General features: G+C 39.0%; 1 protein-coding gene across 2 annotated transcripts in view; it reads left to right on the top strand.

Annotated features, from left to right (window-relative positions):
- The window catches only part of LOC101746514 (calpain-11), a 73,104-nt gene that overhangs the window by 23,030 nt on the left and 25,893 nt on the right, over positions 1-24,181 (top strand). For both annotated transcript variants that reach the window (XM_038018874.2, XM_038018873.2), the window contains exons 5-6: positions 18,311-18,396; positions 18,915-19,049. In XM_038018874.2, coding sequence (XP_037874802.1) covers positions 18,311-18,396; positions 18,915-19,049 — 221 coding nt within the window. The remainder of the gene's footprint in view (positions 1-18,310; positions 18,397-18,914; positions 19,050-24,181) is intronic.

Genomic DNA, 24,181 nt, shown 5'->3' with positions numbered 1-24,181 from the left:
GTATTCCAGGTATGCTTCAAGTAGGAACTAAGCATTGTTACTCTTAAGTAACGCCATCTATCGCCGAATAGTCGAACGAATATCGAAGGATCTAGTAGCATCTAAAACGTTCGAGAAGTACAACGCCATCTATTGTCAGTTAGCGGAAACACAATACGCGACTTTTGTGGAATATTCTCGATAATTCTGGGAATTTCGTCTCGACTATAAAAGCGTTGCAGAGATGACACGAAGTCAGTAATCGGAACTACTCGAAGCGAAACAGCGAACGGATCACCTGAAGCGAAGCGGAACAAGCGAATTGAGAATTTTAAAGTGTTTGTGAAGTGTTTTAAATGTAAGTGCTAATACGGTGGTAACTTGTAATTCGGTAGAATTTTTATTTATCCCAAACCCCAGCGCGTAACAATATTTTAAGGGTTTTTTCTTATTCCGTTATTCTGGCGTAATTAATCGTCAAAGTTTTTATCGTCGCCTTTACTACGATATTTTCGTAGTCACGGATGACAAGTCGCTGAGGAAATAGTGATGATAAATTTACAATTTATTTTCGTATTCGCCATCACAACAAGCGGTTAATGAATTTTGTATAAATTATGCCTTCCGGTTATTGTTTTTAAAATAACTTAACGCAGGATGTGTTACTCAGTAATGTTGCGATCACACAGTACAGAAGACTTGCGGTCGTTTCACTTCAATAAAAAACAACGAACCACGAATTTACACTTTTCATTTGGGTAAAAAAGTTAAAAACAAACAATATACCTAGATTCTACTAGGTTATTGAATGAATCGCGTTATGATTGTGAAATAAAGCTACATTACATACATCATAATATGAATTATATAAATTTACTAGCTATACCCGACCGCTTTGCTGGGCATTTAAAATTAACATTATCATTTCTCACCCCCACAAACATTCTCATCATTAACGACCCCGCAACTGGTGTAGAGAGTCTAACACTCATATAAATATTAGCCTATCCATTAAGTACATGTATTTTCTATATGTATACCAAATTTCAATTCAATCGAATGCATGGTTCAGTAGTTATATCGGAACATCCGTAAAAACCACTGTAGATTTATATATTAGTATAGATTACGTGTGTGTCGTCACGTCTTATGAAGAACGGCAGTATTTTAAAGTAAATCCTAACAAATTTCTACGACTTGCGTATTTAGGAAAGTCAGCCTATGTCGATTCGTATGTGGTTACTCGATCTAGGAATTTCGCCCACAGGTCTGATCTGCGGAATCTCACACACGCTGTGGCAAACTAATAAATTTTGCCACAGCGATAGAGTGTTAAATCACTTAAGATATTATTATGCTAAAATAGCACCCACCAGGTATAGAGTAGCGTGGGTGTCGCATTTTAGTGATAATTTTTGACAATGATTTAATTAATATGAATTATTGATGAATTTTTTATCTCTTACGTGTTGAATATATTAAATTTAATACATTTAATGATAGTGTTAGTTGATTTATCTGACGCTAGAGGATCTTATTGTGTGTTTGGCTGTTAATTATAATAGAAGATTCAAATATGCGATTCCAGACCTTTTCATTATCATAGCCCTCATAGACACAGCCCACTGAGTTTCTCGTCGGATCTTCTCAGTGGGTCGCGTTGCTGATCCGGTGGTAGATTCTGCGAAGCACTGCTCTTGCTAGGGTCAGTGTTAGCATCACTCCAGTTTGAGCCCCGTGAGCTCACCTACTAGTTACGCTGAAATAGCCTCTCAAGGCTATCAGCTTAGGTAGGATAAAAAAAAACATTATAGGCAGAAGGCAGACGCCTCACTTGATCACGAATACCAGGAGCGCAGAGTCTAGCCACTGCTTATCGTAACTTCATTCCGAAGTATCCTGAACTTATCTAATATATAAAATTCTCGTGTCACAGTTTTCGTTGCCATACTCCTCCGAAACGGCTTGACCGATTTTGATGAAATTTTTTGTGCTTATCCGGTATCTATGAGAATCGGCCAACATTTATTTTTCATCCCCCTAAATGTTAGGGGTAGTCCACCCCTAAATATTTTTTTTAATTTTTTAGACAAAATTTTTTATTTCTATTTTTTTATGATACAACATAAAAAAATACATACAACCCTAAATTTTCACCCCTCTACGATCAACCCTTATTTTTTATTTGCTAATTAAAAACTTTTAAATTTTTTGCGAGAATTTTGTTTTTATTTTGTCATGACGTAGAATAAAAAAATTCATATTACTCTGAAATTTTCACCCCTCTACGATCAACCCCTATTTTTTATTTGTTAATTATAAACTTTAATTTTTTTGGCAAGATTTTCATTTTTATTTTTATTTTGTCATGAATTAAAATAAAAAATTGGATGTTACTCTCAATTTTTCATCCCTCTATGATCAACCCCTATTTTTTATTTGTTAATTATAAACTTTAATTTTTTTGGCAAGTTTTTTATTTTGTTTTGTCATGACTTAAAATAAAAAAATCGTATTACTCTCAATTTTCACTCTTATACGATCAACCCCTATTTTTCTATCCCGATTAATATTTTTTTTATTCTATGCACAGATCCGCAATAAGGTTGCAAGATGGCAATCAAATATTATAATTGTAGTACGACAAATTCTTATTCAGAGTTTATAATTTCAAGTTCCTTTAATTATAATTTTTTTTAAATTGAATTTGATCTCCCGCCCTCGCCGGTTGACTAATGATCAACTATCAATCGATCAGCTATCCCCGTCTAATGCCACCACTCATCCAGCAAACATCACGTAGTAGGGATGAGGACAAAGCCGGTCTCCTGTCTTACTTTTTTTTATGGGATTTTATGACCTGGTAACTGAGACCTTTAAGTCATGTCTTATTTTAATTTATATTCATATTTTTATGAAAAATGATATTATGAAGTGAAATGATATGAAGATGATTAATTTGAGACATTAATCAACTAGGATGAAATTAAATGAAATGAAATGAGATGAAATATAATCTCAGAAAATTGTGGTCATTTACTTTTTTTGAGTGGACTTTTTGGAGGATCCCGAGAAGTTACGTCCAGCGGCTTTGTTTCATTTTCCCACATTTGTGCACTTTCACAGATATTAAACAGTTAATAAACCACCATTATTACACATTTCAACCCGAAGAAACTCTAAATATACAAAATAAAACACATCACACAACTTCACTCCTCGCGTTCCCGCCAAAAAGTCCCTGTCTTACTTACTCACTATACATCATAGATTATACACTTAATATTATTATATTTGAGAGCTATACAATACTATACATTATTCAGCTATGTTTTTTTGGTTTATTTGTGTATCAATAGTATGTTCAGTAGGTCTGAGAATCGGCTACTATCTATTTTTCATACCTAAGTGAAAAGGGTGTCCGTCCACCCCAAACATTTATTTTTAATATTAATTTTTTGGATATTTTTTTTTGTTTATAATGAAGTATTATGTGGTTAAATGAGGTTTTTTTTTCTACAGTAGAATTTCCCTAGCAATCTTATTTAAGGCAACACAACGTTTGCCGGGTCAGCTAGTATTTCTATATATTTATTAATTTTTTTCCTACCTAAGCTGATAGCCTTGAGAGGCTATTTCAGCGTAACCTTAACTAGTAGGTGAGCTCACGGGGCTCAAACCGGAGTGATGCTAACACTGACCCTAGCAAGGGCAGTGCTTCGCAGAATCTACCACCGGATCGGAAACGCGACCCACTGAGAAGATCCGGCGAGAAACTCAGTGGGCTGTCTATGGGTTATTCGAGGACGGTGGCCGATGCTTGTGATACCTAAAAGCAACGTTAATACATCGGGAGGATCCGTAATGACGTGTTTTGGGCGTATTTCTATCAAAATCTCCCTTGGTTCCTACACCATATAGAAGCATATAACGAGTCTCTATAGGTTGCCATTTCCTTCCTTCCAGTTTCATAAAGACGACAGCTAATGACGCCAAGTGGGTCATAAGCCTTCTCTGTCTGTACGCCAATAAAACTTTAAAAGCAAACGTTCGACTGCGCTAAACAGTCAAATCGTGACTTGAACTATCACCGCTCTGACCCGACCGCGAAACAATAATACATGATTTGTGATTCACATGTCTGTCTGACACGACCGTGTGATAACTATAACAACTCAGAGGCTGTACCGCTTTGTGTTGACAGAGAAACTGTAATGAGATACGTAGCTTTCTAGATATAAAGTACGCAATTTTTAAACATTCAATAATATATTTGAAGCTTCCGTTTTTTGAATTAATAATTAGTACTGGTACTTGTCCGATTATGGTTTGTATCTGGGACGGGTTTTTTTTAATAACAACTAATCATCAACATTAATAACGCGTATTTAATTAATTCTAACTCGCTATAGTCCACGCATGTACACCTATGTTCAATAGATTAACCGACTAAAATTCTTAAAGTTACGTTTTGGCAGACAAGATATAGCAACGTAATCTAAATCTTCAAGAAATATCGTCTAATCATGGTTCGCGTCCATCATCGATTCGCCAACATAACGGTTCACATTGTTTAGTGTCGATGACACCTAACTTGACAAATTTGGAATATTTCAGACAAACATTAGCATGTAATGAATTTCTAACTCATTTCTCAGTTTGATCTGTTCTGTATCGGTTGCCTGAATTCTACGGGCTATGATATTGGCAGTGTAGTTAAATGACCATCCCGATTGACTATTATGATTGCGTTAAGTCGAGAAGTCTGCCAATGCCCAAGTCTGTCTTTTCGCTTTCACAGTGATTTAAATAACGCACACTATTACCTAATATTATATTTTAATAAGATATATAATAATTTTTGTGTTTTTGTCATTCTTAGGGTTTCAAGTCCAGGTAGAACCGTGAGATTTTAATACAAATATTTTATTTATTGAATCGGCGTGTGAATCAACTCACAGCCTATCCGATGTTAAGTGGTTACCGGAGCCGATAGACATTAACAACATATATTCTGCTACACACTCTAAGACGAGGTCTAAATCTCAATTGTATAGTATAATGGCCACCCTTTAAATCGGAACGCTATCCTACTTGGCGGCAGAAATAAGAGTGGTTGTCTCTGTTACGTAATTAATTCTGTGTTTGAGTATTAATCCTGTACAGTCGAGTACTGGTGGTAGGATCTCTTGTGAGTCCGGACGGGTAGGTTCCACCACCTTGCCTATTTATGCCGTGAAGCAGTAATGCGTTTCGGTTTGAAGGGTGGGGCAACCGTTGTAACTATAGTGAGACCTTAGAACTTATATCTCAAGGTGGATGGCATTTACGTTGTAGATGTCTATGGGTTCCAGTAACCACTTAACACCAGGTGGGCTGTGAGCTCGTCCACCCTTCTAAGCAATAAAAAAAATACAGTATGGCGAGTCGTCTCTACTTTATTATCGGCTCACGTACAACACGCTTACTGTGTATGTTTTTATTTATAGAGCTGTGACGTCAGCGGCTCGTGCCTTCAATGACGTCACCGGCAACGATTGGATCTAATTATCGACTGAATTGTTTTTAATGAACCGTGTTTCTACTCAATCGATTATTGTTGCAATACGTAACACGGATAGATGCTGTGATTGCATGCTTCGGATTCCAAGAACAGGCAAACTGCTATATTCATGAGTTATATCACACTGACCGTCCATTTTTACCATCGCACCGCCCGCCACCGGAGTAGAGTTCATCCATACTATCTGGAGCCACTGCGGTCATATTGCTTTTAGGGACCACAAGCACCGGTCACCGTCCTCGTCGAACCCGTCGCTTGCGACGAAGGGCTGGACGAGCGAACTAACCCACAGACACAGCCCACTGAGTTTCTCGCCGGATCTTCTCAGTGGGTCGCGTTTCCGATCCGGTGGTAGATTCTGCGAAGCACTGCTCTTGCTAGGGTCAGTGTTAGCAACTCTCCGGTTGAGCACCGCGAGCTCACCTGCAAACGTTAGGGCGAAGCTGAAATAGCCTCTCAAGGCTATCAGCATAGGTAGGGGAAAAAAAAGCAGTCATCGACAGTGCGTTTCCAGAGGTCTTTTTTGCCACGTACCATCCGGCTATGGAATTAGCTGCCCTCCACGGAGTTTCCTGAGCGCTATGACATGTCCTTCTTTAAAAGAGGCTTGTGGAGAGTATTAAGCGGTAGGCAGCGGCTTGGCTCTGCCCCTGGCATTGCTGAAGTCCATGGGCGACGGTAACCACTCACCATCAGGTAGGCCGTATGCTCGTCTGCCTACAGGGGCAAAAAAAAACAGAGTATTTACTACCACTCCACCACCACATCAGTCAAACTTAAAGGGTTTTCGCGTTCAAACGAATTACAATACCAACGTGTAGATGAGAGAGTGCCTTTGTTCGCGTATTCGTGTTTTACCAATACATTTTACAAACTGGGGATGAATATTTGAACATGTGACTACAAAGAATACGTTTGTAAATAAGAAAATTAGCGTGCTCGGCGAAGATCGTATGACCCCTTGAAGTTACAGGCATAAGTAGGCATAAAAAAAGAAAATAAAATACTTTGGACTTCGACAGTGCGTTTCCAGAGATATTTTTTGCCACGTACCATCCGGCTTTGGAATGAGCTCCCCTCCACGGTGTTTTCCGAGCGCTATGACATGTCCTTCTTCAAACGAGGCTTGTAAAAAGTATTAAACGGTAGGCAGCCGCTTGGCTTTGCATCTGGCATTGCTGATGTCCATGAGCGACGGTGACCACTTACTATCAGGTGGGCCGTATGCTCGTCTGCCTATAAAGGCAATTAAAAAGATTCGAAGAATCTTGCGTCAGTCCTAGTTTACAATGCAGCAAGTGTTTCTTATGTAGGTTGCAAGCTTCCGCATCCTGAGTCCCGGGGACTTTGACTAGGCGCTGCTTTGTTAATCTGTGTGTCGGGACTTTCATTTTTGATTTTCCCGGACGTTTCTCTTCATTACTAAAGTTCGTGCTTATGAAGGTTCTGCGTGGAATAGGTTGATAGGTAGTTATAGGGTGGAAGTATCAATGATATAGTCAAGTTGTTGTCCCATACTTCAAATTAGGTGTTAATACTTACCCGTACGTATTCACAGCACGTTTTACCGCCAGTAATTATAGTTATTATTACGTAAACATTATGAAATGTTGTGGATATGATTTTATTAAGTAATGCATTTCATTATCTGGTACCTACGTAATTAAAAGGTAAAAGTTGCCATATTTTAGTTATTATCTCGTATAATTTACCTTCAAAGTTGTTGATAGCTGACAGAGGCGCGTCGGCCAGTGGTAATGACTTGTCTGTTTAGTCAACCGTGATTGAATTATTGTTGCCATCCGCCGGGCCGCGTAGACTTGTTTACACAGCGTCAGCCACTCGCTCTGGTACAATACATGGATCTAGTTGCAATTTAGACAAGTGAGTTTTGTAAGAGCGCGTCAAATATAAATGACCACATGAACCATTAAAACTTTATTTGTATTTTTTATGTATATTTTTATTGCTTAGATGGGTGGACGAGCTCACAGCCCACCTGGTGTTAAGTGGTTACTGGACCCCATAGACATCTACAACGTAAATGCGCCACCCATCTTGAGATATAAGTTCTAAGGTCTCAGTATAGTTACAACGACTACCCCACCCTTCAAACCGAAACGAATTATTGCTTCACGGCAGAAATAGGCAGGGCGGTGGTACCTACCCGTGCGGACTCACAAGAGGTCCTACCACCAGTAAATCTCTGTAATCTCATTGAATTTTATAAAAAAAAATGTAGAATTTACGTTACGTTCATTTATAAAGGCAATATGTACATTGTTTTATTTTACTTAATACAAAAATACTACTAGAATAGTACTAGTGATGTTTAATCTAAGCCACTTGTAAAAATATTGTCGTGTTAATACCGAAGTGTCGTTTAATCTCACAGTTCTGTCGTGTGCCACTCATATTCCTTTTAGTCAGCGAATTTATGGAATACTTACGTAATAATTGATGTTTTTTCTACAACCCTACAAAATGGAGTATTGAAATCATCAAAAAGTAGAACCGATACATGCCACTTAGGAATGAATGGTCTTGATGATCTTGTCTCACGGTAGGTAGCGGCTTGGCTCTGCCCCTGGCATTGCTGAAGTCCATGGGCGACGGTAACCACTCACCATCAGGTGGGCCGCATGCCCGTCTGCCTTCAAGGGCAATAAAAAAAAAGTTTTCAAAATATGCCATGATCGTAGATTAACCAAATCCTAGAAAGACCGTGGGTTGACATAGCAGAGTAACGGATGATTGAACTGTAGGATTCCACAGGACAACATACAGCAGTAGGTCAACCGAATCCACTTACTATCCAACGCAATATGAGTAACGGATCACAAGCCGTAAGTTGATAATATATAATAAAGCCGGAAAAAGATATACAGTGATGTGAAAGAGATTAAAAAACAAATCAAACAAGCTCGCAGCCCACCTGGGTGCAGCAGTGATGACTGAAGCCCATAGCCATCTACAACGTAAATGCGGTAGCGACTGCTGACGCGAAGTAGCGTAACATGAAAACTAATTTTTAATCACGATCGAACTCAGTACCTGAATCATAGACAATGAACAATCGGGTTTTTTTGGGGTACATACTTGATTTATCTTGTTTGTGTTTGTGTGTGATTGCGGTGAAATTATCACACGAGGAAATGTTTGGAACGAATATATGTTCAAATACACCGTGCTCTAAAAATACTAAATAAAAAAATTAAGAGGCATGAACAATCCGAAATTAAGCGCGGCTTTAAACTGAAACTGTACAAGCGGAATTAAATATTGGTGGTGGTAGTGGTAGTGGTGTAACTGTAATACAGATTATAGCGATGAAAATAGATAAGTACTAAAATGATACGACTAAAGTTAGAGAGAGATTAAATGTGTGCTGCTACCATTTAACTCCATAAAGGTGAAGATCGTTCCAATTCCCGGCAGTCCTGGTGTTAATGTTCAAATCTTGAGGGTCTACCTTTACTGGTGGTAGGACCTCTTGTGAGTCCGCGCGGGTAGGTACCACTACCCCATCTATTTCTGCCGTGAAGCAGTAATACGTTTCGGTTTGAAGGGTGGGGCAGCCGTTGTAACTATACTTGAGACCTTAGAACTTATATCTCAAGGTATGGGTGGCGCATTTACGTTGTGGATGTCTATGGGCTCCAGTAACCACTTAACACCAGGTGGGCTGTGAGCTCGTCCACCCATCTAAGCAATAAAAAAAATAAAAAAACATACTTTGTCGCTTTCTGTATTTTGTACCATATGTTCAATGAAGTATTTATCGAAATAATATAACTGTTATTATAATATTTATATAATATATAATTATTTATATATTAACTTATTATATTATAACTGAGTATCATGAGCGTCACGTCATCCTCAAACGTGGCTTGAAGAGAGTTCCTAGCGTTGCTGTTGTCCATGAGCCGTGGTAGACATGTCAAAAAAGAACCTCTTATTTATTAATTAATTTGCACCAACAAAGCGATCATCAATTCAAAACATTGACAAACTGACAAAAGTTCATGGCAGATGTCACCTCAATTACCTATAGGTGCAATCGACAGTGCATTAACAACAAAAATAAAAAATAAATATATAACTAAGATTTGATTACATTTGATTGATTGCTTAAGATTAATTTATATTTAATTGCGAAATGATCCGCGACAGATATTTCCTGTATGTTGTCAGACAAACCAACCTCTTCTCAAGCATTCTTTGAAATATTGTTCGAATTGACGGGACGTGGTCGTGTGACGTGGGAACACGCGGCCTTGTACACTGAGATGCACTTGTACAGCCGAGCTATTGTCGCTTTGTTCACTGTGACCTCGGGAAAACCTTCCTTCAGTTGTTTGGTTACACGAAAGGAACTCTTTAAGATCACATAATACATTTATTAAAAATGTTTAAACAGAACTATATTTAATGTCAATTGTACATGCATTGTATTATACAAATGTATGATATGTACAAAATAATAATTAAGGATTGATTCGTTTGAGCTTCACACATAATTATGTTTTTTTTATTCGTTATATTAATTCGTGAAGCAAAAACTTTGTACCCCTTTTTACGAAAATTGCGCGGACGGAGGAGTATGAAATTTTCCACACTTATAGATAATATAGAGAAGGAGTGCAGAATGCAATTTTTTTTTTAAATTATGCATATATAATAAGTGAAATCAATAAAAGAAACAATACACACACTACCATGTATTTGACACAACACATACATAAAAATATTTGAAAAATATACTCTTTGTTTATTGTCAATTGTCAAACTTTTGTTTAGTCTGTTTTTTTTATTTTATGACCTGGTAACAGAGATCATATCTTATAAGAGGTCATATCTTATTTGAAAAATGTTCATTACTTTGGGGATTTAAAGTCTGTGCTCAAATTCAGAATAGATTAATATTGTTTGTCTTTAATATTACTTATCTATAGCATAGTCGTGGCGAAATCTGTTGAGGGAGTTCTTATAGAGTCCCATCTTTATTTCGCCGTAAAGTCGTGTTTTATATAATTAACACCACCGTTGAAACAATATAAATTTTATTGTTGTAGCAGCATAAACAATTCTAGGTTATTATATTATATTAGTTATTAAACACATTATAAATTATTTTTACGTTTTTAAATTTTCGGCGGTAAAAAAGGTCTCGTGTCACAGACTATATTCTTTTTCGCACCTCTCGTGCGTTCCGGCTTACGCATCATAAAAAGGTGCGTTCTTAAACGCCACACTGTGATTAAATTATAGAAGTATAATAGTGTTTGACAATAGAACCATAAAAAATTTTAAACTTATAATTCAAGTAATTATAGTCGAATTTCGACTACTGCGGGACTAGTTCGTTATAAATACATTTCACACATATAATACATTTCAGATACCTTATGAGCATAAATAAGGTATTTAAGTGGAACACACGATGCATTCAGTGAGTCTGACAATATTTCAAAAAAATACGCAAAACACAAAAAGTGCTAGTTCTCACGACTGTACCGAGGAGCGTACATACTTATTGGGCCACGAACGTCGGCAAGAACCCGCAAATCTATTAGACTATTGATTCCTACCACAGTTCTGCCGTATAGTTCTCGTTCCGACCTGAATCCGTAGCCCTACCAACAGACACACCCAAGGTTCAATTACTTTTTGTGGTCAACAAAATTGGGCTGAAAAACGGTTTTCTTTTGCGCTGTGAACGAGATGATCCCAAGGTCTAATTGTATCACAGCGTGAATGCCGCCACCCACCTTGAGACATGAAACCCAAAGTCTCAATTATTTATCTAATACATAATTATGGTACAAATGAACGGATGTCAATTGACGGGACTTGTCAGGGCTCCAATCGAGGATACAGGCTATCTGAGTGCTTTAGAACTAAAACCAGCGTAGGGATCGCACGAACAAAGTCTCCTAGTATATAAATATTATTTGGCGTTTACTTAAAAAATAGTACTCTTTATTAATAAAGAAGACGTAATGAAAATTATGTAAATACTAGCTGATCCAGCAGACTTCGTAGTGCCTCAATCAATAAATAAAACTTTTGTATAAAATAAACTTAAAACCAACAAAAGGAATCCGTCCGACGGGGAACACATCAAAGGAAAAACAAAATTATTATTTTTATTTATTTCCGAGCATTTTCATATTTATCTACCTTTTAAACCTTCTCTGAACTTCACAAATAATTTAAGGCCAAAATTAGCCAAATCGGTCCAGCCGTTCTCGAGTTTTAGCGAGACTAAGGAACAGCAATTCATTTTTATATTATTATACATTTAACGCGCGATTTCATTGCTAAGAGACAACTCTTAAAGATTACCTACAGGTAGATTCCTTTGTCTTGTATATTCTTGTCGCGAAGCACTCATCCATTTCGGTTGAAAGGTCAAATATAAGTCATCCAATACGGTTGACAGTTTGACCTCTTGTCTCAAGGTGAGTTGCGACAGTCACGTTGAGATATCTAACCCCAGGATTCGGACTCTTCTGCTCGCTTACAAAGTCGTGGATTACGTCGATTAGCTAGACTGGCACTACTGTAGTTTTCGCGTCACCAGTTGTCACTTCACACCGCGAATGAAACTAGAACATTCTTACCTAGATTAAATGTAGCTCTTTCATAAAAATGTACAATTGAACCGGCCACAGCCATAACAATAATCGTAAAAGTGAAAGAACGGGTCAGTGGGAGGTCAATCGCGCTTTGAGGCCTGCGTGCTACATGTAAACGAATTGAATTGAATTGTTAGAGAGGTATCGCCTGCCTACGGTGATGTTTCAAACATTTCATTCGGTTTTAGTGAATTAGTTAGTTCGGTTTTAGTAATTTTAGTGTAGTCTTTTTTTTCATTGCCCTTGTAGGCAGACGAGCATACGGCCCACCTGATGGTGAGTGGTTACCGTCGCCCATGGACTTCAGCAATGACAGGGACAGAGCCAAGCCGCTGCCTAAAAACATATTTAGGCATGCTGATGAAACATATTTTATAAGATTATCATTCCATATCCAAAAGGCGAAGTTATTAATTATTTATGAATGTAATTGTTACATTGTGCTTTCACTACGTGTTTTACTGTAGTGTGAGCCTACACGGGCAGATAGCAGGTTACATACTCGGTGTTTTGTTGGAGGGCTGTCAGAGGCAACGTCTTGACATTGTCCTTGTCCATTAGGGCGGTAGAATCTTGTGCCTTCGCTGGCGATAAAAAAATATCATACTTTTCAACTAAAAAACTACCATATAATATCGATAACGATTCGAAACATTATTTTAATCGAATCAATTTATCGAATACTGTTTCAATAGTGAAAGTGTTCGTTTAATGACATATTATGACGAGAAAGCTTTGCGTTTGCCACAGGCCAGGAATTATGTAGTTAAATGCTAAATGCCGCCGCACTTCGCTTTTAGTGCTCAGCTTATTTTACATATTTACAGAAATTGCTAAAGGACTTTTGAAAGAAAGCATCTTATAAAAAAACTTTAACTCTAAAAAAATACAAAAAATACAATGTTAAATTCACAGCAAAATAATTTTAAATTATTATTTATGAATGTTATTAATTTATTAAGAACTAAGCGCTAAGACATACAGTACACACGCAAGTACAGGTCGATACTTATGATGAAAATGCGCAATAGTCCAAATGTATCGAATACAAAAGTAAACATTACGAAAGACGGTCCAACTGTATTATTAAGAAAAGATAATTGTCAATGATAAATTATATTTGAAACAATAAAGTCGAGTGTTTATTCAACACATTATCTTTTGATGTTTTTATTTTAAAAAAAAACGATAACAAGAAACTTGCATCAGCGCAGTACGTAGGTACTCGATACATATCGAATTTGCATAATCATGTTGTACGGTTTATATATTGTAACACACGCGGCGACTGAGCTGCCGACGCGGCTGCGTGTTACGATCGAACTCAGATCAAATTAACGACTATGTGCGTATCCTAATAATATTTTTCAAATCGTACCGAGTGGAATACTTTAAGAAATTCTTTGAAAAGTTCCCGACATCTTCGAAGAGGTTGACCGAAGAAGACATGTGTAGAATGTTTTTTTTTTTTTTTTTTTTTTTTTTTTTTTTATGATTGAAAGTTTACTGGTGGCCCGAAGGCCTTTCCAGTTCCACCAGGACAGGTGGGCGAGCAAAGGCTCAGCCAAGAGGGGTGGGATTTGCTAACAACTGCCCGAGCGCCTCCGAAGGAGACCTAACAACTCAAGAGCAATTGTTTCGCGAATGAATCTACTACCGGATCGGAATCGCGACCCGCTGAGAAGATCCGGCGAGAAACTCAGCGGGCTGATGCATGGGTTAGGTTGCACGTCGACCTCTTTGTCGAGTTCGACGAGTACGGTTACCGGGGTCCCTAAGCCTGCCCCTAGTATTAGAGCTGAAGGCATCTAATGCAAAGGTTATTGGATCTGATGGATCCGTAAGGACGTGTCTAGGGCGTCGACGGTGACTGGCTCCTGCATGATCAGGATTCGGGGAGTAGTCAGCGGCGGCAACGATAATGTGTAGAATGTATGAATGACGATATGAGAGAGAGGAGTTGAGATGACGGCTGACAGAAGAGAATGGAATAGAAAAAATTGCTGTGCTGACCCCACCTAGTGGGATAAGGTGGAGACAAAGAAGAAGTCGTCGTCATCACCACGACCAGTTCATTCCTTCTATAGATATTTGAGCCGCTATTTGTAACCACAATGTGTGCGTTTCATAGTCACTTTTGCCATTCGGCTCTGGAATGACCTTCCCAAGATGACATGTCCTTCTTCAAACGAAGCTTGAAAAGTATCTATAATGATATAGGTTTAACGGCAGCGGCTCCTGGCTGCACTGATATTCTTCAACAGCTTAGGCGGTACCCTTACTGTCTTCGTTGACAATGGAAAAATTTAAAAATGTAAAGTTTAAAATAATTTCACTCTGCTATCACTAGAGTGTATAAGCAATGGAAACCTGCAACGAAACTCAGCGAGAAACTGGAAAGAGACTAAGTAGAGACCCGTGGACCAGGGTCAACTTAACAACACAAAGTGGGACTCGAGCTGCTGTGGCAGAACCCTTGAAATACACGAGAGCTTCCACCAGATGGATCTGGGAAACACAAGCGACATCACGGAGCACTGGTTAATCTGATATTCGTGAAGCAATAGGTAGTTCACTCAAATAACTAACATAGTTGTGCTGTAAATGAACTCTTGACGACACCTTTGACGGCTTAAAACAAATCGTCAGATTCATTGTTTTGTGCTTTTGTACTGATGATGGGGCGTATTGTAAGCCCGTATGGGTAGGTACCGTTCTGTCCATTTCTATCGCGAAATAGTCATATCCAATTGAATCTTCAAATGCGAGTTGATATCTCAGACACGGTTTGGATGGGAGCTGTTCTGTCTGACGCGGCGCAGTGAAAGACACTCGCTAACTCGTGACTGCCGACAATTGGATCTCGCGGTTATACAACCGATGAGCAACGCTTTTACACAGCCTGCGTTTTTAATTAGCACTTTCATATTTTTATTGAATTGGTAGATATGGCGTTGAGCAGCCAGGCTAAATACCGGAATTCCGCTCACGCTGTTTGCCGAGGTAAAACTGAGTCTTGATTACATCTAAGGCGATGACGGCTTCACGACAGGAATATAGTACAGCAAGATAGAGCATTAGCTCACATCCATACTGGTTTGTTATCTCATAACATCCATTTTCGTGAAACCGTCTTCAAAACTAATTTAATAGCTTTTTAATTCTTTTTTAATTCCGCTTTAAGCACAATAATACACGCTAAACTTAATGGTAAGTAGTAGTTACCATCGTTCATAGACTGATATCCACATACGACTTCATAAAAAATTTACTATTCAAGAGCTACCAAAATGGGACAGGTTGGAAAAAACAATTATAAATTTTTCGCGTTGGGTTTGGTTGAGTTTTTCGCTCTACTCTGCCTAGTTCTGTCGTCAAACCGCTGAGTATTCTTGTTTATACTGTAGATCACTCATTATCCAATTGAGACTTCGAGTTCGTGTCTCAAAGAGGGTGGCGGCCTTCATACTGCGACATCTCCGAGCGGCGACTGCCACCCCCCAGCCATTTAGATTATAATTATATCTAACAAGTGCCACGACCTGGCCTACCATCCGTTTCCTGGTGACATTGAGTTAGCACACCCTGCACGTGTGACCGAGCCCGCCGACCACATATTCTTTATTTAAATAACTTAAATTTCTACAAATAAACTGTGTAATGAGAAAGTACAAGTACTTATTTGTGTATTTGCAATACGACTGCACTTTCTTCGTAAATATTTACACGAAGTGAAATGCAGTATTTGTTCATTCTAAGCGCAATTCTGGTGAATTTTAAACGTGTCTTTAAGCGTAGTTTTTTTTCTAAATTCTATTCATGGAAAGACGAGTTCACAGTCGATCTAGGGTTAGGTGGCTAAAGATAAAACGTAATGTTCGCACACACGGGTACGTAACACCATTTATTGGTTTAATTATCTCGCGAACCCGTAATCTGCGGAAAAGTTTGGCCCTCACTTCACACGAGCTTATGGCTGGTGCGCCCTAAATCCTCCAATCATGTTTTTTAATTAGTAGTTACCAGCTTTTTACGTTTAGAGAATTAATTATTTGCAACCCAGTGCTTAACTTTGGTCACACGTCTTTTTTTTTCGTGCATCAATTCTAAGACAGGGTATTCGCACCTGGGTGGCTTGCGGGGTATGTTGGACGTAACGGTCTGCAGATGTTGGAAACATACCACGGGCCCTACCCACTATACGACTCTCTCTGCACTCTGTCACTCGACATCATTGCTCATTCGAACCTGCATCTTCTCGAATGAGAGCTAAACTTTACACAATAACGCTACCACTCTATTACTCCGCTATACTCCGACTGTAACAGTAATCATGCATGTGGACCACGCAATGCTGTAATTGATGTAATTGTTATTAAAAGTTGACGTACAGTGAGCACGCGCTCCGGTAGACGCCCTTCCCAAACGGATAGGGTTACAAACTTTTGAAAACTACGTAATTTACAGATATTTTAGCCACCGGAACCTGTGTAAGCAGCAGCTGTTAGTGATCTGGAATTTAATATAACTTAGAATCAAAATACCTAATATTATATTTAATGAAAAACAAGCTATGTGAGAGATGATGGTTTGTCACATTGACCTAGATTTCACAAACATTTCTTCAAATGATCTTTAGTACGAAACATTTTGAACTTTCGCGTTAAATTACATAAGAAAAGTTTATCAATATTTCCTACCACGATTTACAACTTCACGGTAATGCAAGTTCTATTTTTCCAAATGACAAGACGAAGATATTACACTATACAGCCTAATCTTTTATTTATTCTGTTTAAAAAAAAATGGAGCGCAATGAAATGAAATTGATTAATTTGAGATATTAATCTATTGGGATGAAATTAAATGATAGACAGTGAAATGGTGGTTTGTTATTGAAACTTTTCTCAAGAAGCTTGACTTTGTTTCATTTATGCACATTTGTACACTTTCACAGATACTAAACACTTAATAAACCGCCGTTTATTACACATTTAAACCTGATTAAACAATAAATTAATAAAACAAAACAATTCACACAATTTCGCGCCTTGCTTTCCCGCCAAAAATCTTACAATTATACATTTCTCCCACCATCAAATTCACAAATAATTAAAACGCAAAAGTAGTCAGGAAATATCATTCTGAACTCACTAGTATGAAATATGTGCTAATATTCATTTTATACCGCTTTATCACTCTAGGTTGCAATTAATTTTTTCTTCTATCCTTTGTATTGCCACGAATTTTTATTGTATTCCCGCATTTTACCGGTGGTTTCCGCTTAAGCACACTCTTCCTACTAGGAATGTTGAGTTAATTGGCGATTTGTATGTGCCACTGTTGGCTAAGACCTGGTTCCTGTTGTCGCTAGGTGCGGTCATAATAAATATCAACAAAAAACACAGGATTATTTTCTGTTGGCAACCCTACAATGCGAGCAGCACTATCACCGAGACTGCGTTACGCGTTCACGCGCCACAACTGATTCTAAGAATTACGCTTTTTAAATGACCATTTAATATTTAGGGCGGTAACTGTTTTTTTATTTAAATAAATGCGTTACGTTCGCTGTAAGCGGCAAGCACGAATTATTATTTTAGTCAGTTACTGTCTTCTTGTTATTGTTTTCGTAATAAGCATCCGCCAGTGCGAGATACGACAGTTAATTATACGAAATAACTAAATAGTATAACATTGAAAGAGCTCACTGCGGTTCGCGCTAACAGTGCCCTATCATCGTTGGTCCACGCGTCCTTGGACTAATAGGTACAAGTACCCAGTGCACGCAAATTGACAAATTGAGAAACAATATTAGCGATAGCCCTCTTCGTAGCAGAAATAGAGGGAACCAAAATACTCACCCTGGTTGGCACCTGGGTTACAATACGTGCATACTTGCGGACTTAAATTGACACGTTTTTCGAGTTTCATTATTCTCTTGTAATTGGAGTTTTAGACAAAAAGGCACCCGCCTACGGGTTTCGATTGTAACATCGCATAGTGTATACCACTGCAGCGGGCGTCTAATCCTCGAAAGCCAGCGCTGCCGTATGTACATCAACAGAAGTACTAGTTAGCTCAGTTGCCCATGGCCAGCGTTGAAATGATTCCTTGTTGCCAGGAGCTGTGCACGAGGCCTGCATTCCGGGGCGAAGGTTTCAATGATGGAGTCACTGAAGACGAGAATGATGATGACTTTGCTGCGAGGTAACTTAGAAATTTCACGCTAAGTTTATTCTGGTGGGATGGCCTCGTTCTTAATAGCTTTAGAATGCCCAACTGAAGGTTTTTTGTAGGTTACACGGGTGAGCAAGGTTATTGCTCACCTGATTTTAAGTGCTTACTGGAGCCCATAGACATCTACAACGTATATGCGCCACCCATCTTGAGATATAAGTTCTAAGGTCTCAGTATAGTAACATCGGTTTCCCCATCTTTCAAACCGAAATGCATTACTGCTTCACGGCAGAAATAGGCGGGGTAGTGGTGCCTACCCGTGCAGACTCATAAGAGATCCTACCACCAGTAATTACGAAAATTATAATTCTCGCCACCCACCTTGAGATTTGAGTTCTCTCAGTTCTATAGTATAACGGCTGTCCCACTCTTCAAGTCGGAGTACATGCTTCGCTATGAAAATATGCAGTATGGTCGTGAATACCCGTGCGGAATTACGACCCTCCCCACCAGCAGTCTGTGTGATAAGCTTTATAATTTGACCGCAGATGGAGTATAGAGGTGGGTGCCGTCGGCGACAGCAGCTTATGCTGTGCCGTTGCAGCCCTGGCGCTCACCCCTCGCCTTCTGGACCGGGTGATACCGCCGCAGACCTTCAAGGTCCACTACAATGGATCTTTTAAGTAAGTTCTCAAAATTCAGACCGATCAGATATAGGATATAGACTTGTGGCGGGTAGCCATCATACAACGCAAGATATTTGACAGATGCCTGAATCTCGCTTACGACATTTTCAAGATAAGCTCGCATATATACAAGTTCCGAACAACAACATTCTTGCCCAAACCACGTCATCTCCGATCCTCCCGATCCACTAACGGTGTTTTTAGGTACCCCAAGCACCGGTCATCGTTCTCGTCGAACCCGTCGCTTGCGACGAAGGGCTCGATGAGTAAATTAACCCACAGACACAGCTCACTGAGTTTCTCGCCGGATCTTCTCAGTGGGTCGCGCTTCCGATCCGATGGTAGATTCTGCGAAGCACGGCTCTTGCTAGGGTTCGTGTTTGCAACATCGTCAGGTTTGAGCCCCGTGAACTCACCTACTAGCCCGGTGACGCTGACATAGTTTCTCTAGACCCATCAGCTAAAGAACTAAGGTAGGAAAAAAAACAACATTCACACCGTCGGTCTACCGAGCAATAACACCCGCTCGGTGGAAAATCTTCCTTTTGTCGTATATCTGCTCACAGACTGTATGTTTGCGAAACTGGAACAAGCGAGTGGCCGCGAAGACCACCAACAACACGACAGAGATCGAAATGTATCAAAAAGGGACAGCAACAAGCATTGTTTATTGATGCTGGACTAATGTATAGTGCTGGGAGGGCGGGGCACGCTGCTCGAGGCGGGACCGCGGGATCACCCAGACGCGCACTAGTCTCAAATTGTTATATGATCACGACTAACCTTATAAGTATAGGTACAAACACCACTATTATATTCGAAGCAAGCAATTTTTTTCTAATTTTTTTTTATTGCTTAGGTTTGTGGACGAGCTGACGGCCCACCTGGTGTTAAGTGGTTACCGAAGCCCATAGACATCGACAACGTAAATACCGCCACCCACTTTGAGATATAAATTCTAAAGGTCTCAGTATAGTTACAACGGCTGCCCCACTCTTCCAACCGAAACGAATTACTGCTTCACGGCAGAAATAGGCAGGGCGGTGGTACCTACCCTTGCGAACTCACAAGAGGTCCTACCACCAGTAATTACGCTTTTTTTTTGTGGATTTGATTTTCAGCTACTGTGTTATTCCTTCACCGTGGAAGTCAATCGAGAACATTTGTTAAGTACGTATTTCATTAGAAAAATTCGAACCTGCCTGTGGGATTCCAACACCGGTGCATCGCTCGATGCGAATGCACTGGATATCTTATCCTTTAGGCCACGACGATTTCATGATGTCAGACGTGCTCTTTCCACGATTCCGATCCTTAAGTTCAAGATATTTAAATGCTATTGCTGCATCATTATTGGTACCCTCCAGACGGAATTGAATAGAATAAAGGGAGTCAGATATTTCGTAGTCCCTACCCGAAGCATAGGATCAGATTTACACAATATCAATTCCAGAGCCTGTTAATAGATATTATATTATACTATATTATTTATTTTATTACTGAGAATATTTAACACAATTCTGAACTGTAAATTCTGTTTATACTTTATTACTAAAAAGGAACATGATAGTTAAATCGTAAACAAAACGATATGCATATATCCATTGTCTGCGCCATTTGCTGTAAAAGTTAATTACAGATTACATTACCCTCGGTACATAACGATTAGATCTAATTTAGTGTCCGGCAGGGGAATAAAACCTGAGACAATGGGTTGTAAAGTGCGTGCCGCGATGCCACCGCAGTAATTAACACTGACCTTGCGCGGATATTTGATCTTTTATTTATTATCGGAGTAACGCCTACGGAGTCTTGTACTTGTCCCAGGGAAAGAGCCGGCCGGGGCTCCGACAACGCGCTTCGCCACCCTAAGGGCCCAATCCCGCTCCAATGATAGGAATGCTGACTTAATTTTCAAACGTAATTTTTTTAACTGTTACCCATAAATTTTAAAACATCAAAAAAAAAAATTTATTGCCCTTGTAGGCAGACGAGCATACGGCCCACCTGATGGTGAGTGGTTACCGTCGCCCATGGACTTCAGCAATGCCAGGGGCAGAGCCAAGCCGCTGCCTACCGCTTAATACTCTCCACAAGCCTCGTTTGAAGAAGGACATAATAATATTTTAAGTACCTACATAATTAAAACTGCTTTTACAGTTTCGTCTCGTGTTTTGTATTGTCATTGTTATTTCCAACGTTTAGAATTTTCATTTCGATATTTTTCGTGGTCACAGACAAAATAATTTAATATCAATAGAAAATTAGGGATTAAATCGTGAAAGTGGTTCTAATTAACATAATATACCATAAACTATATTGTTATTAGAAAAATTGAATTTGGAATTGATGATTTATGATTGATTGATTTCATAAGAATTTAACATCAGAAAAATTTAATTTAGAATTGATGATTTAAGGTTGATTGGATTTCTTAAGAATTTAGCATCAGAAAAATTTAATTTAGAATTGATCAACTACGATTGATTAGATTTCATAAAAATTTAAAAAAAATAAATAAATAAATAAAAATAAAATTCATTTAATTCAGACCCTCTTAAGTCCATATGTTGTAAGTAGAATAATACTTAGAACTATGTTAGTAAAATTAAAATTAAAATTAGCAATTAAAACATTTAAACATTTAATTCATAAATCTGCGCTGCTTTGAGGCACCTGGTATATGGGTATGTATATGAACCCAGTGTCTCAAAACAGCACATTCGGGTTTATTACCTATAACCATCAGGATATTATTAGTACTCGCACGAACCCCACGCATCAGTGAGGCCGTTCGTTTGCGGATGATTGATGAAAAGTCATCCACGTGAGCATCCGCAAACATACCTGATGCGCTACAGTACCGCGGGAGCCCCAACATTAGCATCAGAAAAATTGAATTTAGAATTGATGAATTAGGATTGATTAGATTTGATAAGAATTTAACATCAGGAAAATTGTGCGATGCGTGTTCAGCTAAGAGAGGCGCCCAGGATAGCGCTGAAGTACAAGAATAAATATCTCTCAGATTTATCCCAAACATGGATATTAACGTGCAATTCTGTAACATTCATGAGAATGCTCGGGACTACGTGCTCTTTATCTCCGCCCGTTCATCTTAAATAAGTTTAGCATATTATGTAGTTTGCAAACAGTCGCTACTGTCTGGGTGTCTCTCGTTCCAACTTAAAGTTTATTTATATTAAATTGATGGAAACCTGAAAGTAATTTTTGTTGAAAATTACTTAGAAATTATTGATTAAAAGTTGATAATGATGCAAAAAGAAAACTCTGTTTCTTGTTCAATTTTCTTAGCGGTGAATTTTCATTCCGAACCGCTAGTAAAGTCATAAGACTATTCTTTTTGGTATTTTTTTTATTGCTTAGATTGGTGGACGAGCTCACAGCCCACCTGGTGTTAAGTGGTTACTGGAGCCCATAGACATCTACAACGTAAATGCGCCACCCATCTTGAGATATAAGTTCTAAGGTCTCAAGTATAGTTACAACGGCTGCCCCGCCCTTCAAACCGAAACGCATTACTGCTTCACGGCAGAAATAGGCATGGCGGTGGTACCCACCCGCACGGACTCGCAAGAGGTCCTACCACCAGTCATTACGCAAATTATAATTTTGCGGGTTTGATTTTTATTACACGATGTTATTCCTTCACCGCGGAAGTCCATCGTGAACATTTGTTGAGTACGTCGTGAGTATTCGAAGACCTTATTATGTTGTGAGCTGGACTGTAGTTCCTAATTAAAATAATGCACGTGGATGGCTAGCGACACTCTTATTTCTGCCCAGACATCCATTACTTTTGGTGTCACTAAACGGGAGCACTGTAATAATCGCTAACCTATATTATTAAATAGCCACATACGATTTAACTAAGTAAAATAGACACGCGAATGGATTCTTGGTGACTATAAAAATGTCAGGGTGTCTGCCGGTGGCACGCTAATAGCGTCTGATATATGAAGTCTTGCAAACTTGTAATTACACATGTCGTTCAATAAACATGTCCGCGACCGCCTGCTCTTTATACTTTTAGCCTGGGCAAGATTGTAGCTTTAAAAGGCTTAAGATTATGTACATATAACTAAATGAATTATCACAAATTAGTTAAGACTGATCATGAAAGGTGTTTTAAAACTCCGCACACTTTTTAAAAATGTTTACCTCTATCTTTTTTTTTCTGCCTAAGCTGATAGCCTTGAAAGGCTATTTCAGCGTAAACTTAACTAGTAGGTGAGCTCACGGGGCTCAAACTGAAGTGATGCTAACACTGACCCTAGCAAGAGCAGTGCTTCGCAGAATCTACCATCGGATTGGAAACGCGACCCACTGAGAAGATCCGGCGAGAAACTCAGTGGGCTGTGTATTTGGGTTAATTCGCTCGTCGAGCCCTTCATCGCAAGCGACGGGTTCGACGAGGACTGTAACCGGTGCTTGTGGTACCTAAAAGCGCCGTTAATGGATCGGGAGGATCCGTAATGACGTGTTTTGGGCGACGTGGACTACCTCTATCAATGTAGTATTGCGGACTTTGTGAAGGCATTTGAAGGTCTTGTTTTATATGTACGCAGTAGGCGGCGTCTGACTGTGCCCCCCCGTTGATGATCTACACGTATAGGTACATGCATGTAATGACAATAGAAAACAAATGTCACCTTAAAAATTTCACGCTAAGGCTAAATACATTAATCGAGTCAGAGATCAGTCGGTACCGTGTGATGCTGTTAATCACTCCTGACGTATTACCAGTGATAAAGATATTCTAAAGTTATTATTTCATAGAGAGTAGCTTTTAGAACAGAATCAAACAGAAGAACGGTATACCAAGCCCTCGTGTTGGTCGCGCTGACCACATTTTCTAACCTCAACAACATTGCGGACCAATGTCATCCGCTAGGTAACGGAAGCTAGGTACCTTTAATGACTGTCACCGGATTTTCTCAGTGGGTCGCGATTCCGATCCGACGGTAAATTCTGCGAAGCACTGCTCTTGCTAGGTCTCACCTATCCGTCCGCGCGTAGCTAGAATAGTCTCTACTTACTACTTACTATAGTTACTAGCGAATAGATGAGAAGAAAAAAACAAAAAAAAAAAACACATGTCTCCTAGA

The sequence above is a fragment of the Bombyx mori genome, chromosome 3, assembly GCF_030269925.1.
Source record: "Bombyx mori chromosome 3, ASM3026992v2".
Lineage (NCBI taxonomy): Eukaryota > Metazoa > Arthropoda > Insecta > Lepidoptera > Bombycidae > Bombyx > Bombyx mori.
Note: the sequence above shows the minus strand (reverse complement) of the source record. Positions and strands in the feature narration are given on the sequence as shown.